This window comes from Taeniopygia guttata, chromosome 1A (genome assembly GCF_048771995.1).
Source record: "Taeniopygia guttata chromosome 1A, bTaeGut7.mat, whole genome shotgun sequence".
Lineage (NCBI taxonomy): Eukaryota > Metazoa > Chordata > Aves > Passeriformes > Estrildidae > Taeniopygia > Taeniopygia guttata.
The window spans coordinates 62,212,088-62,227,780 of NC_133025.1; the positions used below are offsets into that span (position 1 = coordinate 62,212,088).

General features: G+C 47.3%; 1 protein-coding gene and 1 long non-coding RNA gene across 2 annotated transcripts in view; both read right to left on the reverse strand.

Annotated features, from left to right (window-relative positions):
• Positions 1 to 15,693, reverse strand: part of LOC121469204 (uncharacterized) — a 28,587-nt gene that overhangs the window by 1,086 nt on the left and 11,808 nt on the right. The window contains exons 2-5 of the mRNA XM_072923983.1: positions 14,155 to 14,502; positions 13,149 to 13,338; positions 12,777 to 12,954; positions 2,537 to 2,611 (exon numbers count right to left, since the gene is read on the reverse strand). Coding sequence (XP_072780084.1) covers positions 2,576 to 2,611; positions 12,777 to 12,954; positions 13,149 to 13,338; positions 14,155 to 14,502 — 752 coding nt within the window. The 3' untranslated portion in view covers positions 2,537 to 2,575. The remainder of the gene's footprint in view (positions 1 to 2,536; positions 2,612 to 12,776; positions 12,955 to 13,148; positions 13,339 to 14,154; positions 14,503 to 15,693) is intronic.
• LOC140682237 (uncharacterized) lies at positions 9,294 to 12,196 on the reverse strand. Its single transcript, XR_012053638.1, has 2 exons — positions 10,745 to 12,196; positions 9,294 to 10,466 (listed from the first exon to the last, which is right to left on the reverse strand). It is a non-coding gene; the product is annotated as an uncharacterized lncRNA (long non-coding RNA).

Here is a 15,693-nt window from a genome sequence, read left to right on the forward strand (position 1 = left end):
ATCTGCGTTTGTATTTCCATAGTGTAATTTGTCTTTGTATTTACATTGGTGTTTTATTTGTGGAGTGGTGAGTGTGTTTTTTGTGTGATCTGATTTTATGTTTCTCATTGAAATTTACTTGGGGTTTTGTACTTGTTGAGATATAAGTAAACTTTATGTTTTGATATGAGAAATAATGATATAAGTTGTTATAATTTTTCAGTTATAAGTATGAAGAAATGCAAGAGTAAAATAATGTATGTAGTAAAGAAGAAATTGATAATAATTAGGAATTACTTAGATAATATCTATAATTAGTAACATAGGTGAAATTATATAATTAGTAAGTATTAAAAGATTGTACATACTTTTAGCATTTATAACAGTTGATAAATGTTAAATTAGTGGTAAGTTAAATCATTAGGTGTGGATAATGATTTTTTAAGTTTATTTTAAAAATAAGTTTATTTGTTATATTGTTAAATTGTTAAGTTAAAATTATTTGAATTTATTTTTGATGTAGAAATTATTTGGGTTTGTTGTTAATTATTTTATTTAGGTAGAGTTAGGGTTAGGTTATAGTTTCAATTTTAATTGGTGAATGTTATTTAATATATTTTTATATAATGTTTTTAAAAATAGTAGTTAAGAGTAAAAATGTTAGGATTAAAGATTAATCACATTATTTAATAATTGGATTTTTTAAGAAGTTTTTTAGAATAGAGAGGCTTTGAATATAGTAAACTTCTTTTTAAAGATTTGAAAGTGGTTATGGACAGGATTGTGAGTTTGGATTTGGATATTGAGAGTGTGAAGGTGGAGGAAATGTATGAGAGAGTCATTACTTAGTGTGAAACTTAGAAAAAGAAATTAATGTTGTAGTTGGATTTTGTATTCAAGTGATTTTGTAATAATAACTGAGGAAAGTTATAAGATTAACAGTTTGGAGGAGGTTTTTAATGAAATACCTTCTTAATCTTGAAAAATATTTAAAATTATGAGATAACATTAAGTTAAATTATAGAGTTAGTGTAGAGATTAGTTAGAGAATTAACTTGGTTTAAGAGCTGTATAAGTTGAGAATAAAAAAGTAGAGATTAGAAATTTTATGTGGTTTTTAGATCATTATATAAAGAGATAATAAAGTATATGAAAGTTGGTTGTAAATATTATAGCAATATTTAGTAAATATTGATTATTATAAAAATTAATATATTGATATAATATAAATAGTATATTAGTGGTAAGTGTTTCAAGAAGTTAGAATAAATTTTAAAAAATATTTATATATTAAGGAAATAGAGTAAAATTTTTAAACAGCATGATATGAATAGTAATTGCTATTTTTTGGTGTTACTTATAAAAGATAAGAGTAGAAATTGTAATGAAGTACAGAATTTTTGATGAAATTGATGATATAATACACTGTACTTTTTTTTACTTCTGAATAGGTGTTTGTCAGTGTTTTCTTTTAGTTGTTTTAATTGGAGGTGTTTTATTTTTTAAGAAAATTAACCATATACTGTATAGTTTAGAGAAATGATTTTAATAAAATTTAGCATAAGTTATATTAAATAACATTTAAATTTAGACTGAATGAATTTTGATAGTAAGGAATAATAAACTAAATTTTAATTGATAAAAAGAAAATGTATTTGTTTAAATGTATTGACACTTAATTTTGTCTGATTTTATTAATACTTAACATATTGAATGTTATTACTTATAAATATTGAAGGTTTTTTAAGTCTTTTGGTTTTGAAGAAATTTTAGCTTGTTGAGTTATGATATTACGTATATCTTTACAGGGTGGTTTTACTTATTGGGAGACATGTTTCTTAGGAAAATATTTTTATTTATGTTACATTTCAAAAGGTACTAATTTGTATAGTGGGGTTTTTTTAATGCAGGATATTGATTAGATTGTTTTATAGTTTTTGTGGGCTTTGACAAATATTTATATGGTTAGGCTTTTCTATATTTGAAGTATGTTTTGATGGTTTTTGTTGATATAGAATTTGAAGAGTATTTGGTGTTTGGAGGAAATAAAGGTGAGGGTTTTTTGGATATGGTTGAGTTGTATTTTTAATGTTAGTAAGGACTACTTTTGGTACGTTATTTTGATTTTTTGTTTGGTTATGGGGAGGGTCTCCTGTTAGATGTGCAAGCATGAGACTGGCACTAGGGCTTTTTGTCTAATGGTTGATGGGTCTGTTTTATGGGGAGGAGGTGTTATTTTAAGTTTTATAAAATACACTGAGAATTAGTTAAAATCATGTAAGAAATATTATGGTAATTAAAGAGTGCTATGTTTATAGAGCGATAAATCTTTTTTAATAACTGCTTGACATAAGGTGAGCTTGATCTACTTTTTCTGCCCCAGCAAGCATCAGGCACATCCGCATCAATGGCACGACCTCTGCCCACTGCTCCTGTTTCACCCGACCAAAATCAAGAGCAAAAGTTGGTTGGGCTTTAAGAACTTGAAATAACTTTGAAGCAAAATAAATCACATTTTTTCCCCTGTGTTTTTTTTCCTTTCAGATGCTGCACTCACCTCTGCACACACACACTGAGCTCTCACTGCAGGAACCCGTCAGGCCTCGGTGGCTGTGAGTTCATGTTCTTCTCGCTGGGGAATTGAAATAATTGTTGATTAATTGAAGAAATGTTTTCTGGAGCCTTTCCCCTTTTGTGCCCCTGTGCTGTGTGGGACAAGGGCAGAGGAGCCTCGGGCTGGAAAGGGGCGGGAGAAGGCAAAGGGACCTCCTGGTGTCCCCAGGGCTCTGTGGGGAACAGAACGGACACTGTGCGGGCACGGGGAGGTGAGGAGTGACAGTCTGGGGCCAAATCCCGGCTCACCCGCAGGGAAATAAGTGAGGGACATTTTGGAGGGGAAAGCTGAGGTCATGAGTTCACCCAGCCTGGCCAAGTTGTGTTCGCACAAAGTGGTACCAGAGGTGAAGGTCAATCCAGAGCCCACTCTGCTCAACTGCTAAATCCCAGAATACATTCTACAAGCTGCCCATTGAGGGACTAAAAATACATGAAAGAGAACCAAGAGCATTCCGAGAGCAAACCAGAAGGTTCCTGGGAATCCCATTACATTGTTGTCATAGCCTTTTTGACAGAGCTCTATGTTTTTTATTTCAATGCTGCATTTCTCTGCTGGCATCATTCACTCCGGGGGCTGTGGGGATTTTTTTGGGATTGAACTCCCTCCCAGTGGCCCTGACACTGCTCAGGAGCTGGAGGAAAAGCAGAGTCAGCGCTCCTGGCAGGGGCAGGGAGTTTTCCCCCAGAGCAGATCCAGCAGCTGCCTTCCAGCCCGGCCAGGAGGGATCTGCTTTGGCTCCTGGCTGCTCCAGGGACAGAACATGTTCAGCTGCTCCAGGTGACATTCCAGCTGCCTCATCTCCCATCTGTGCTCCCACCCCTCCTGATCTCAGCTCCCACCCAGCCAGCTGTGCCGAGGGGAATTTGTCCCACCAGCAGCAGGGGAAGGACACGAGCTCCCACCTTGGCACTTGGATTGTCCCTCTGGGGGATGCCAGCTCTGGGATTTAGATCGTTCCATACATTTGGCTGCTGAAACTTCCCCACCCAGGGGATTTAGCACAAAGATTGTTCTCTGCGTGGTGCCTGGATTTGGGGTTCAGTATTATCTTTGCTAGTTCAGATGAATTATACCCACAGCCCCAGGTTCCCTGCTGAATTCCTTCTGGAATAACCTGACAGTGCCTCGTGGAGAGTGGAAATTCCCATGCAGAGCTGCCACTTTAGCACCAGCTGTGTCAGGAACCAGCAGAGGTTCCAGGGAAGCTCAGTGGGACAAGAACAGGTCTCTATTCTACAGAACTTGCTATTTAAAACCCTCATCCCCCAGCCCCAGGGATGTCTCTGGGGTCACTTGACAGAGTTCCCTGGAATTCAGTTGATTTCACCCCCCGGAGCTCAGGCTCCAGCTGATGTTTTAAAGCAGGACAGGGTGGTGGCTGGATGCGCTCCCGGCCTGTGCTGAGGCAGAACATCTCTCTTGCAAAAGCTCCGCTCCTTTCAGAGCCTCAGCAGTGGCCTCTGCATGGCCTTTTCCCTCAGGAAAGGGATGCACAGCCCTGCCTGCAGCACACCTCCAGTGGGACCCACCTGTGAGAGTTTTCCATCAATTCTGCACCTCCAGCCGGCTCCCTGGAAATCTCCAAACATCATCCCACTCGAACCTCTGATTTTAAGGCATTTCTGAGGCAATTACTTGGGATTTGGTTTCTGTGAAGGAAGATTGCCTTGGCTCAAACGCTGCTGGTGGATGATGGCCTCAGGCTGGAAAAAAGGGAGGAGATTTGGGATGGCTGGGACATAACTGGCAGCTGTGCGGGAGCTTGGGGAGGTCAGAAGCAGGGATTGCTGTCAGAGCCCCTCTGCAAACGGCCGTGCCTCCATTCCCAGGTGATGCCAGCCGTTCCCTGGGGTCCCTTTGGGCTGTCGGTGGCACCTGTCCGGGCTGAAGCATCCCTGCGTGCCTGTGGGGAGCAGCCCCGGGCCGAGGAGCCACGGGCAGCCCTTCAGCCGTGTCCGTGCCAGCGCTGTCCGGTGCCCCGGTGCCCGTGCCGGGCCGTGCGTTGGGCTCGCTGCGAGCCACGGGCAGGGCACGGCAGCTCCTGCTCTGCCGAGCCAAGGACCGGAGGTGCTCTCTGCCCTTCGGGGGCTCCGGGCTCCTCCAGCCCCGCACCGGGCGCAGCCGGAGCGGGAGCGGCGGCCCCGGCGGAGCGGCTCCTCCCGCCCGCGGCGATACCGGTCCCGATCCCAGCCCCGATCCCGCCTCGATCCTCCGGCCCCGGCACCCCCACCCTGCCCGCCGAGGAAGGAGCGGCTCTGCCCGGCTCCTACAGCAGACACCGGCGGGACCGGGACCCAAATCCCCGGGCCCAAATCCCAGTCCCGGTCCCACCTGAGCCCGTCGGACGCCGCACAGCGCCGGGAGCAGCCCCGATCCGATCTCCGCACGGCGCTCCGAGCACCGGTCCCGCCGCAGCCCGGGCCGAGCACCCCCCGCAGAACGTGAGGCGGGCGCGGATCTGCCGCCATTTACGGGCGGGGGGCGGGGCCGGGGGCGGGGCCAGCACAGGTGCGCGCACAGGTGCGCGGGGCCCCAGCGCGCCTGCGCGGGGCGGGGCCGGGGGGATTTAAGCCGCGGGGAGGACCGGGCAGAGCCATTTGCTCCTTGGCGCTCGGAGCGGGAGGTTGCGGCCGGCCGGGCCCCTTTATCTCATTTTCTATTACTTTCCTTCTGCGTTTCTTTTCTTTTGTATTTCTTTTTCTCAACACCCCTTCTATCTACCCTCCTTTCCTCCCCTCCCCCACCCCCTACACCCTCCCCCCCCCAAACCCCTCCCCTCCCTCTCCCCCCTAGCCCTCCCCTCCCTCCCCCCCGGGCGGTCCCCCCTCCACCCCTTTCCCTATCCTTCTTCTCTATTCCTCTACTCACCCCTACCCTGTTCCTCCATCCTGTCCCTTTTCCTTCCCTCCCCAGCCGGGCTCCCCCGTGCCCCCTCTCCCTGCTCCCCTTTCCCCCCCCCCCCCCCACTCCGGTTCCTTCTGCCGCCTTTCCATGACACCTTCCCCCCTCCACACCTTCTGCCTCCTTCCCCAAACCCGCCTGCAATCCTTCTTTTCCTTTCTCCACCCTGCCTTCCCCCCAGCCCCCTCCCCGACTGCCCTCCACACTCCGACCTCTCCCCACCTGCCCCCTGTCCTTGTCCCCAGTTCTCGTTCCCCACTCCCGCTCTCCTTCTTTCGTCGCAGCCGCGGGGCTCGGGGTGCCGGAGAATAAAGCCCAGAGGGACGGAGCCCGGCGCCCCCCGCCCTCGCTGGAGTCCCCACACGGGGCAGGAGCCGCTCTGCGGGTCCCCCCATTCCAGTGCAACACACGGGCCGACACTGCCGGGGCTCCGGCTGTCCCGACATCACACTGGGGGGTCGGGCTGGGGGGCAGGGAGGGTCCTGGGGGGTTGGGGGGTGGGGGTTAGGAAGGGCCCCCTCCGGAGGAGGGGGTCCCGGGGGGGGGGGTCGGGGGGGCCCCCTCCGGAGGGGGGGGTCCGGGGGAGGGGGCCTTCCCCCCTCCAGCCCCGCCCCCTCCCCGGGATCCCCTCCTCCGGACCGGGGCCCGGGGGGGAGGGAGGGGGGCGGGTGGGGAGGGGGGCCGGCGCTGGATGGCTGCTCGCATTTTTCTTTTTTTTTACGTCTGTTCACGCCTCAGAGTGACGTGACCCCGCCTCCTCCCCCCCCCCGGGCCCCGGTCCGGAGGAGGGGGTCCCCAGGAGGGGGCCGGGGCCGACCCCGTCCGCTGCTCCGGCTCCGGCTGCGCCCGGTGCGGGGCTGGAGGAGCCCGGAGCCCCCGAAGGGCAGAGAGCACCTCCGGTCCTTGGCTCGGCAGGGCAGGAGCTGCCGTGCCCTGCCCGTGGCTCGCAGCGTGCCCAACGCACGGCCCGGCACGGGCACCGGGGCACCGGACAGCGCTGGCACGGACACGGCTGAAGGGCTGCCCGTGGCTCCTCGGCCCGGGGCTGCTCCCCACAGGCACGCAGGGATGCTTCAGCCCGGACAGGTGCCACCGACAGCCCAGAGGGATCCCAGGGAACGGCTGGCATCACCTGGGAATGGAGGCACGGCCGTTTGCAGAGGGGCTCTGACAGCAATCCCTGTTTCTGACCTCCCCGAGCTCCCACATAGCTGCCAGGTATGTCCCAGCCACCCCAAATCTCCTCCCTCTTTTCCAGCCTGAGGCCATCATCCATCAGCAGCGTTTGAGCCAAGGCAAACTTCTTTCACAGGTACTAAATCCCAAGCAATAAGCCTCAGAAATGCCTTAAAATCAGAGGTTCGAGTGCGATTATATTTGGAGATTTCCAGGGAGCCGGCTGGAGGTGCGGATGTGATGGAAGAGGAAGGAATTCAGCAGGGAACCTGAGGCTGTGGGCATAATTCATCTGAACTAGCAAAGCTGATACTGAACCCCAAATCCCGGCACCACGCAGAGAAGAATCTTTGTGCTAAATTCCCTGGGTGGGGAAGTTTCAGCAGCCAAATGTATGGAATGATCGAAAGCCCAGCAGCCAGCATCCTCCAGAGGGACAATCCAAGTGCCAAGGTGGGAGCTCGTGTCCTTCCCCTGCTGCTGGTGGGACAAATTCCCCTCGGCACAGCTGGCTGGGTGGGAGCTGAGATCAGGAGGGGTGGGAGCACATATGGGAGCTGAGGCCGCTAGCATGTCACCTGGAGCAGCTGAACATGTTCTGTCCCTGGAGCAGCCAGGAGCCAAAGCAGATCCCTCCTGGCCGGGCGGGATGGGAGATGAGGCTGCTGGAATGTCACCTGGAGCAGCTGAACGTGTTCTGTTCCTGCAGGAGCCAGGAGCCAAAGCAGATCCCTCCTGGCCGGGCTGGAAGGCAGCTGCTGGATCTGCTCTGGGGGAAAACTCCCTGCCCATGCCAGGAGAGCTGACTCTGCTTTTCCTCCAGCTCCTGAGCAGTGTCAGGGCCACTGGGAGGGAGTTCAATCCCAATAAAATCCCCACAGGCCCCGGAGTGAATGATGCCAGCAGAGAAACGCAGCATTAAAATAAAAACCTTAAAGCTCTGTCAAAAAGGCTGTGACAACAATGTAATGGGATTCCCAGGAACCTTCTGGTTTGCTCTCGGAATGCTCTTGGTTCTCTTTCATGTATTTTTAGTCCCTCAATGGGCAGCTCGTAGAATTTATTTTGGGACTTAGCAGTTGAGCAGAGTGGGCTCTGGATTGACCTTCGCCTCTGGTGCCACTTTGTGCGAACACAACTTGGCCAGGCTGGGTGAACTCATGACCTCAGCTTTCCCCTCCAAAATGTCCCTCACTTATTTCCCTGCGGGTGAGCCGGGATTTGGCCCCAGACTGTCACTCCTCACCTCCCCGTGCCCGCACAGTGTCCGTTCTGTTCCCCACAGAGCCCTGGGGACACCAGGAGGTCCCTTTGCCTTCTCCCGCCCCTTTCCAGCCCGAGGCTCCTCTGCCCTTGTCCCACACAGCACAGGGGCACAAAAGGGGAAAGGCTCCAGAAAACATTTCTGCTATTAACCAGTAATTATTTCAATTCCCCAGTGAGAAGAACATGAACTCACAGCCACCAAGGCCTGACAGGCTCCTGCAGTGAGAGCTCAGTGTGTGTGTGCAGAGGTGAGTGCAGCATCCGAAAGGAAAAAAACACAGGGGGAAAATGTGATTTATTTTGCTTCAAAGTTATTTCAAGTTCTTAAAGCCCAACCAACTTTTGCTCTTGATTTTGGTCGGGTGAAACAGGAGCAGTGGGCAGAGGTCGTGCCATTGATGCGGATGTGCCTGATGCTTGCTGGGGCAGAAAAAGTAGATCAAGCTCACCTTATGTCAAGCAGTTATTAAAAAAGATTTATCGCTCTATAAACATAGCACTCTTTAATTACCATAATATTTCTTACATGATTTTAACTAATTCTCAGTGTATTTTATAAATCTTAAAATAACACCTCCTCCCCATAAAACAGACCCATCAACCATTAGGCAAAAAGCCCTAGTGCCAGTCTCATGCTTGCACATCTAACAGGAGACCCTCCCCATAACCAAACAAAAAATCAAAATAACATACCAAAAGTAGTCCTTACTAACATTACAAATACAACTCACCTGTATCCAAAAAACCCTCACCTTTATTTCCTCCAAAGACCAAATACTCTTCAAATTCTAAACAACAAAAACCATCAAAACATACTTCAAATATAGAAAAGCCTAACCATATAAATATTTGTCAAAGCCCACAAAAACTATAAAACAATCTAATCAATATCCTGCATTAAAAAAAAACCCACTATACAAATTAGTACCATTTGAAATGTAACATAAATTAAAATATTTTCCTAAGAAACATGTCTCCCAATAAGTAAAACCACCCTGTAAAGATATACGTAATATCATAACTCAACAAGCTAAAATTTCTTCAAAACCAAAAGACTTAAAAAACCTTCAATATTTATAAGTGATAACATTCAATATGTTAAGTATTAATAAAATCAAACAAAATTAAGTGTCAATACATTTAAATAAATACATTTTCTTTTTATCTAGTAAAAATAAGTTTATTATTCCTTACTACCAAAATTCATTCAGTCTAAATTTAAATGTTATTTAATATAACTTATGCTAAATTTTATTAAAAATCATTTCTCTAAACTATATAGTATATGGTTAATTTTCTTAAAAAAATAAAACACCTCCAATTAAAACAGCTAAAAGAAAACACTAACAAACACTTATTCAGAAGTAAAAAAAAATACAGTGTATTATATCATTTATTTCATCAAAAATTCTGTACTTCATTACAATTTCTACCAACTTCTAACCCTGAACGTAAATTTCTGTCAGCTTTTGTTAGAAAGATACTGGAGATTAAATCCTACAACAGATTTAAAACATTGCACAAGGAATAACCGGCCCAGACAAAACCAAACCACCCCATCTCTGCTCCACCCCATTTCTCCCAGTTTTGGGAGAAATACTGATATAGTTTGTATATACTCCCCTTCCCTGCTGCACTGTCCTTCACTGCCCATCTCTGGAGAGGATTTATTCCATTTTGTGTGCCCAGCAGCACCTCTGCAGCCCAAATCCCACTCCTCGCAGACACAGCCTGAGCAGAGCTCAGCAGTGTTCCCAGCAGCGGATGCAATTCCGAGTTCCCTGGATTGCTCACGGGGCACTCGCAGCAATCTCCCCTCAGCCCAGACTCTCTGTGCTCAGAGGGAAGCGCAGCCCGATGGGACACAGCTCTGGCACCACATTCCCCTTGTTCCTGCTGGCCTGGAAAGCCACAGATAAACCCAGTCCCTCCGACCTTGCACCCTGAACCCCAGGAGAGCCGGAGCTGAACCCAGATCCCGGCGGCCTGCACGGCTGCGCTGACACCAGCACAGGCTGAGCACTGCCCAGCACTGTTCCTCATTTTCCTCCCTCTGCTCCCAAATCCTGCCAGCCCTCCCCTGCAGTTCCTGCCCCAGCCCCAGCAGAGGCTGGCACCCAGCCCTGCAGCAGCTGGCAGAGCTGGGAATGCACCGAGAGCTCGGCTCCCCGGGCTCCCAGCCCCAGACCAGTCCTTGGGTGCCCGAACAATGCCCAGCCTGCCCCCCTGGGCACAGCCAAACACCACAACTCCGTCAGCCCCAAGGAACTCTGGCATTTGCCTCTGCCCTGCTGCCCTTTCCCAGCACACAGGGGTAGGGCTGGGCTGTCAGAAATGGCATTCCCGAGGCACTTAATCCCAGCAGAGAGGAAAAGGGGAACCCTGCGTCCCTCTGACTTACCCCACAGCGTGGGCAGGACCAGGAGCCCTCCAGCGCACACCCCTGGTGCTGAAGCCTCTTGGCTCTGGCTGCTTAAACACCGAAGCTTCTGGCAAAGATGGGAGGAGCTCAATGATTTCTCCTGTCCTGAAAGAGAGGAGGAAAAGAGCATTAAGCCCACTGTGGAAGTCAAAAGATCCCGGCTTTCACACTTCTGCTGTGATTGCTCACTATGGGGTTTTATCCATGAGCGGGGACACCAATTCAAATATAAAAGCATTTCTATTCCTAACTATTTCATTAAAAGGAATCTCATTTTTCTATTGCATTCTTAGCCTAATTTTAACAGAACCATTTTTATCCCAGGCCCCACTTGTAAGTCATTCAATCCTTTACCACGGGACTTTATACAAAGGAAGGGATACCTGGTGCTGTGTCACAAGAAATCCCAAAGAGAAACGTGTCCAAAACCTCACAGAGAAAGGTTTCAAGGCACTCCAGTGCACAGACAGCTGCTCATGCCTTGTCAGGCCACACCAGTTCTGTCACATCCACCTGAGCTGTGCAGGCGAGGCAAAGGCTGCCCTTCCTCCCAGGGAACACTGTCTGAGACCACAGAGAGCCATCCTGGGTGAAAAGAATGAAATGAAAATGTTTTCTGGCAGAAAATGAGTGTCTGTAATCAGAACTTCTGGACAGATGTAGTAAGACCACTTTCAGATGATAAATACAGGCCATGCCCATCCTTCCAGGCCAGGTGAAACCAGGAAGGAGAACTACAGGAAAAGCAGGAAGACAGAGCCCCTTATTTGGAGAGAATGCCCCTGGTTTGGTGGTTTGCCTTTGCTCCTAAGCTTTGGCTTCAGCCCCTCTCCAGAGGAGCAGGGAATTCCTCCAGGGTGAGGGGGAGTCTGGTCCTACTCCAGGATGGGTCCAGTAAAGGAGGGAAGTTGTTTAGAGTAAGTGACCAGTGTTTTTGTTACACACAAAAATCAAACCAAACAAACACTGAATTGGACCACACTGAGCTGCAACACAAAGTGTTCACAGCAGGCAGAGGCCAGAGGAGCACACAGCACCCAGAAGTACCATTTCACTTGGTTCTTCTGCTCACATGCATTTTAATTCTGCTTCACTTCACAGCTGCTACTCTGCCAAGGCCATTTCCATTTTCAGAAGCCTGTGCCACGTGTAGCCGAGGCTTAAACATCACAGGGTCTATGTGCACTTCAGTGATCTTACACTAAGTGCCTCAGAAACCAAAAGAATAAATCCAAGACTTCAGCTGTGTTAAAAATACCAGAAAAACAAATAAGCAAACAAAAACCCAAACCCACCTTTCCAGTAGTTTTAAAAACAGAAGTCTTTAAAACCAGCATAAAATGAATGTAACATTTGGATCCAAGCAGAGGTACAATTTAAATGCCAGTATTCTGGAACTGCTAATAACTCTGCAAGTATTTACATGGGTGGATGTGTCACTGGATAGAAAGAATATAATGCAAGAAAGAGAAGATTAGCTGTGCTTGGGATGGGAAGAAGATGATTAAAAAATACCTCTTGTCTGGACGCTCATGCAATCTTCTTCTCTTGACCTCAGGATGGCTGCCAAAAATAGAGAGTGCTGTGTGACCACCATGTGTAGTTTGGAGAGCTTGACTACGCTCTAAGTGAGGATTCTTTCATGTATAGTAACTGGATGGCGACGTTCAGGACCTTCAGAAATGTTTCATCTCTGTAACGGTACCTTTGGGAGAAGGATCACAGAGAAGTCAGACTGTAACCAAACCCAAGAAAACCCACTTGAAGCTACAAGTTGGGTAAGAAATGAGAACTTGGCAAAGAAAATGAACTTGGTGAAACCAAACCAAATTCAAATGAAAGCACTTACTTAAGCCCTGTCTTCACAAGGTCACACCAGTCATCTGGGTCCACTTCTTCAACCACACACTGTGCGCAGCAAGTAAAAACAGGTGTTGGTTTACATTTGGCACATGGAGCTTCTACAGCAATTTTTGTTCAAGGGACACACTAAGAACACTGATTCAGATGGCATGGCAGATGGGTCTTGGCACAAGTATCTCTATCACCTTCTTTTAAAAAAGAAGGTGATAACTTTTATTTTAAAAATTAAATTAATTAATTTATAATAATTTAATTAATTAATTTCAACTTAATTTTTTTTTTTTAATTCCACTGGTAACCTTTGATTTCTTACTCCTAAATACCTCAAACTCCTATTTTCAAAGGGGATTCATACCAAAAAGCCATCATCAAGAACATAAAACTGCCTCGTATAAAGGATTCTCAGGACTTGGAAAAAGCCATGAAAAATCCATGGAAACCAGAATCCATAAAACAGGAAATCGAGTCCAATCTGTATTTACAAAATCTACAACTGCCCAGTCACACATATGCATACAGTCCCTCTGTGGCAAAGCAGATAAGCAGTCTCACCAATAATTCCTCTAGCTTCAGCAGCATGGACCTCTCCACTTCTTGCTTGCCTTCATCTTTACTGCTGCTGTACATGGCAACTAACCCCTTTATGCAGGCTGAGAAGAGATGTCTCCTCCAGGAATGCAGCTCCTCTGAGTTTTTAAGCACCGTGGATATGGCATCTGCCACGGCCCAGCTGCAGAGAGATAGCTGTTGATTTTCTTATTAACATTTTAACTTGGTTTTGTATATCTTAAAGATGTCTTGCTGCCAAAGTGCAAAGCAACAGATTCTCGGAGGAGAGGATGCTGTTAATGCTCCCATTCCTATCACACTGATTCCCAGGACAAACTGAGCCCTGGGGGAGGCACACACACACACGCTGCCCACCTCTCTTCATTCCCTGCTCTCTCTGGAGCAGCAGGAAGGCAGTCCATCAGCTTGTGCAGCCCTTTGCTTCCCGGAGGTGGCAACAGCTTGGAAAGAATTTGCAGTTTCACAGTGGCCTCAGGGTCCTGAATCGCGGCACCGAGCTCCTTCCACAGGGCTTTCCTCAGGACAGGTGTGACAGCCGAGACAGCTGTGGGGAGAGCAGAAGGCACAGGTTCCTCCACCTGCAGCTGTTAAACAATACACTAAACCTAATTTTTTTCTAATCCAGCCCCAGACCACTCAATGTCTAGGAAATGATGCTACAGCAGCTGCTAATCTGTTACAGAGAAGTGCTACACAGAGGCTCACTTTACCCATCCTCTACTTCCCAGGGTGCTGACAAGGCCTTATCACTGCTTGACTTTGTAGGCAGAGCTACAGCCCCAGTTAGCCTGTTCCTGTCAGAACAACTGACATTTGTTTACAAAACAACAAAATAATTATTCCTACCTCAATAAACCCATAATGCCTCAACCCATTCCAAGGAGGGCGGCAGGAGGGGCGGGCGCAGCCCTGTTCCGACGCTGCTGAACCGCCTTCACCGCTCCCCTCTACTCACACACACCGCCCCACCCGCCCCGTCCCGGTAGTTTTTAAACGGGCCGCTCTGGCCGCTTCGCCCACATCTCGGTGGGTTTGGGGCCGCTCTGGCCCCTCCCGCCCCGTCTCGGTGGTTTTGGGGCCGCTCTGGCCCCTCCCGCCCCGTCTCGGTGGTTTTCGGCCGGGCGCTGGCTGTGGGGCTGCAGTACCGCTCTGTGTCCACAAGGCGGCAGCACCGCCACCCGCCACAGCCGGGGGCCGCCGCTCGCCCGGAGGGGAGGCCGGGGAAAAGAGCGGCGGCGATCGATCCCCTTGGGAAAAAATCCTCCGAAATAAATGTCCCAAAAAAACCCGCACAGAAACTAAAAGACCCTGCCTCGAACCAAATAACGCCGCCCCGCCCCAAAAGCCCTTTCTTTTTAACCTATATATATTTCTACGTCGGTTTTGTTTATTTCCAGCTGTACGGCAGGGAGGCGGTGGGAACGCACGGGAGGGGACGGGACGGGCACCCAGCGTGGCAGAGGCAGGGGCCGCACCCAGGATGGCGGCCGCAGCAGGAGCCGGGCAGAGAGAGGCGAATCTGCCGATGCCGGTCGGCGCCTGCTCGAAATCCGCCCGCCCGCGGAGCCGCTGACCCCACAGCCCGTGTGCACGGCACCGGAATCACCGCGGAAAATCCCGTCAGGGGGCTCCGGCGTTGGGGATAATTCAGGCAGTGTAGAAAACAGACACGGGTCCTCGACATTCCCTGTCCTCTTTTTCGCGCCCTCTTGAGAAGGTCAAGCGAGTCCACGACACGCCACACCCAAGATGGCGGCCGCGGGCGGTTGGCTGCAGTACCGCGCTGTGTCCACAAGGCGGCAGCACTGCCGCCCGCCCCTCCGGAACGTCCTCTGCAGCAAATGCCCCAAAACATCCCGCGCGGAAAAGAACGCCGACAAAAAACCCCTGCCTCTAACCCCATAAGAACCAAAAGAAAAAACCTTTTATTTCAAACTGCATCTCAATATATTTTATTTTTATATTTTTCATATTTATATTTACATTCGGATTTATAATGTATATTGATGCATAATTGCAATTTTTATAATTTGTTACATTTATTCCTATTATATTTTATTACCATTTTTATACATTGCTTAATACATTGCTTACATATTTCTATAGTTAGATTTCTATTTCGAAAAGGTTTATATTGCTTAAAATAAACCCCGGCCTCTATCCAAGTAAAAATCTTTTAAAAACCCCTTTTCTTTTAAACTGCGTTAAAATTTATCTCTATTTTTCGAATTTATATTCAAATTTACATTTAAAATGTAAATTGATGTATGGTGTTATATAAAAATATAAAATATAAATGAAAATAAATATTCAGAAGAGCTAGAATATAAATATCTCTGTATACATTGAATATATATTTCTATATTTAGAATGATATCAAAATAAAAGGTATATTCATTTTTCTTCCATTAAAACCCTGCCTCTAACCAAATAAAAACCAAAAAAAGCCCTTTCTTTAAACAATACTTGAATATTTATATATTTTTTTCATCATTATAGTCACATTTGCATTTCATCTTTATAGTGATGTATTTATAAATATATATCATATATATATATTAAGGTAGCAAGATAGACAAAATATTATTTATATTATATTTCATACATACTGCTAATGCTTATTTTTACTCACCTTTGAATTTTTTATATAGATCCCCAGCAACAATATTTAGAGTATCTGCAAATAAAAGACTGGGAAACAGTTATTTTACTCCATCAGAACTTGGGAAAGGCCAGATTAAGATTTCTCCAAAGGGTCAAAGCTACATAACACCAGTTAATACCATTTACTGTAGAAGCTGAACTGATTTTGGTCTACACATAAGTTTCCCGTTTCTGACAAACTTCTGCATGAATATTAAAAGTCTGAAGAATGACCACAAGCAGATCACCTAAACCT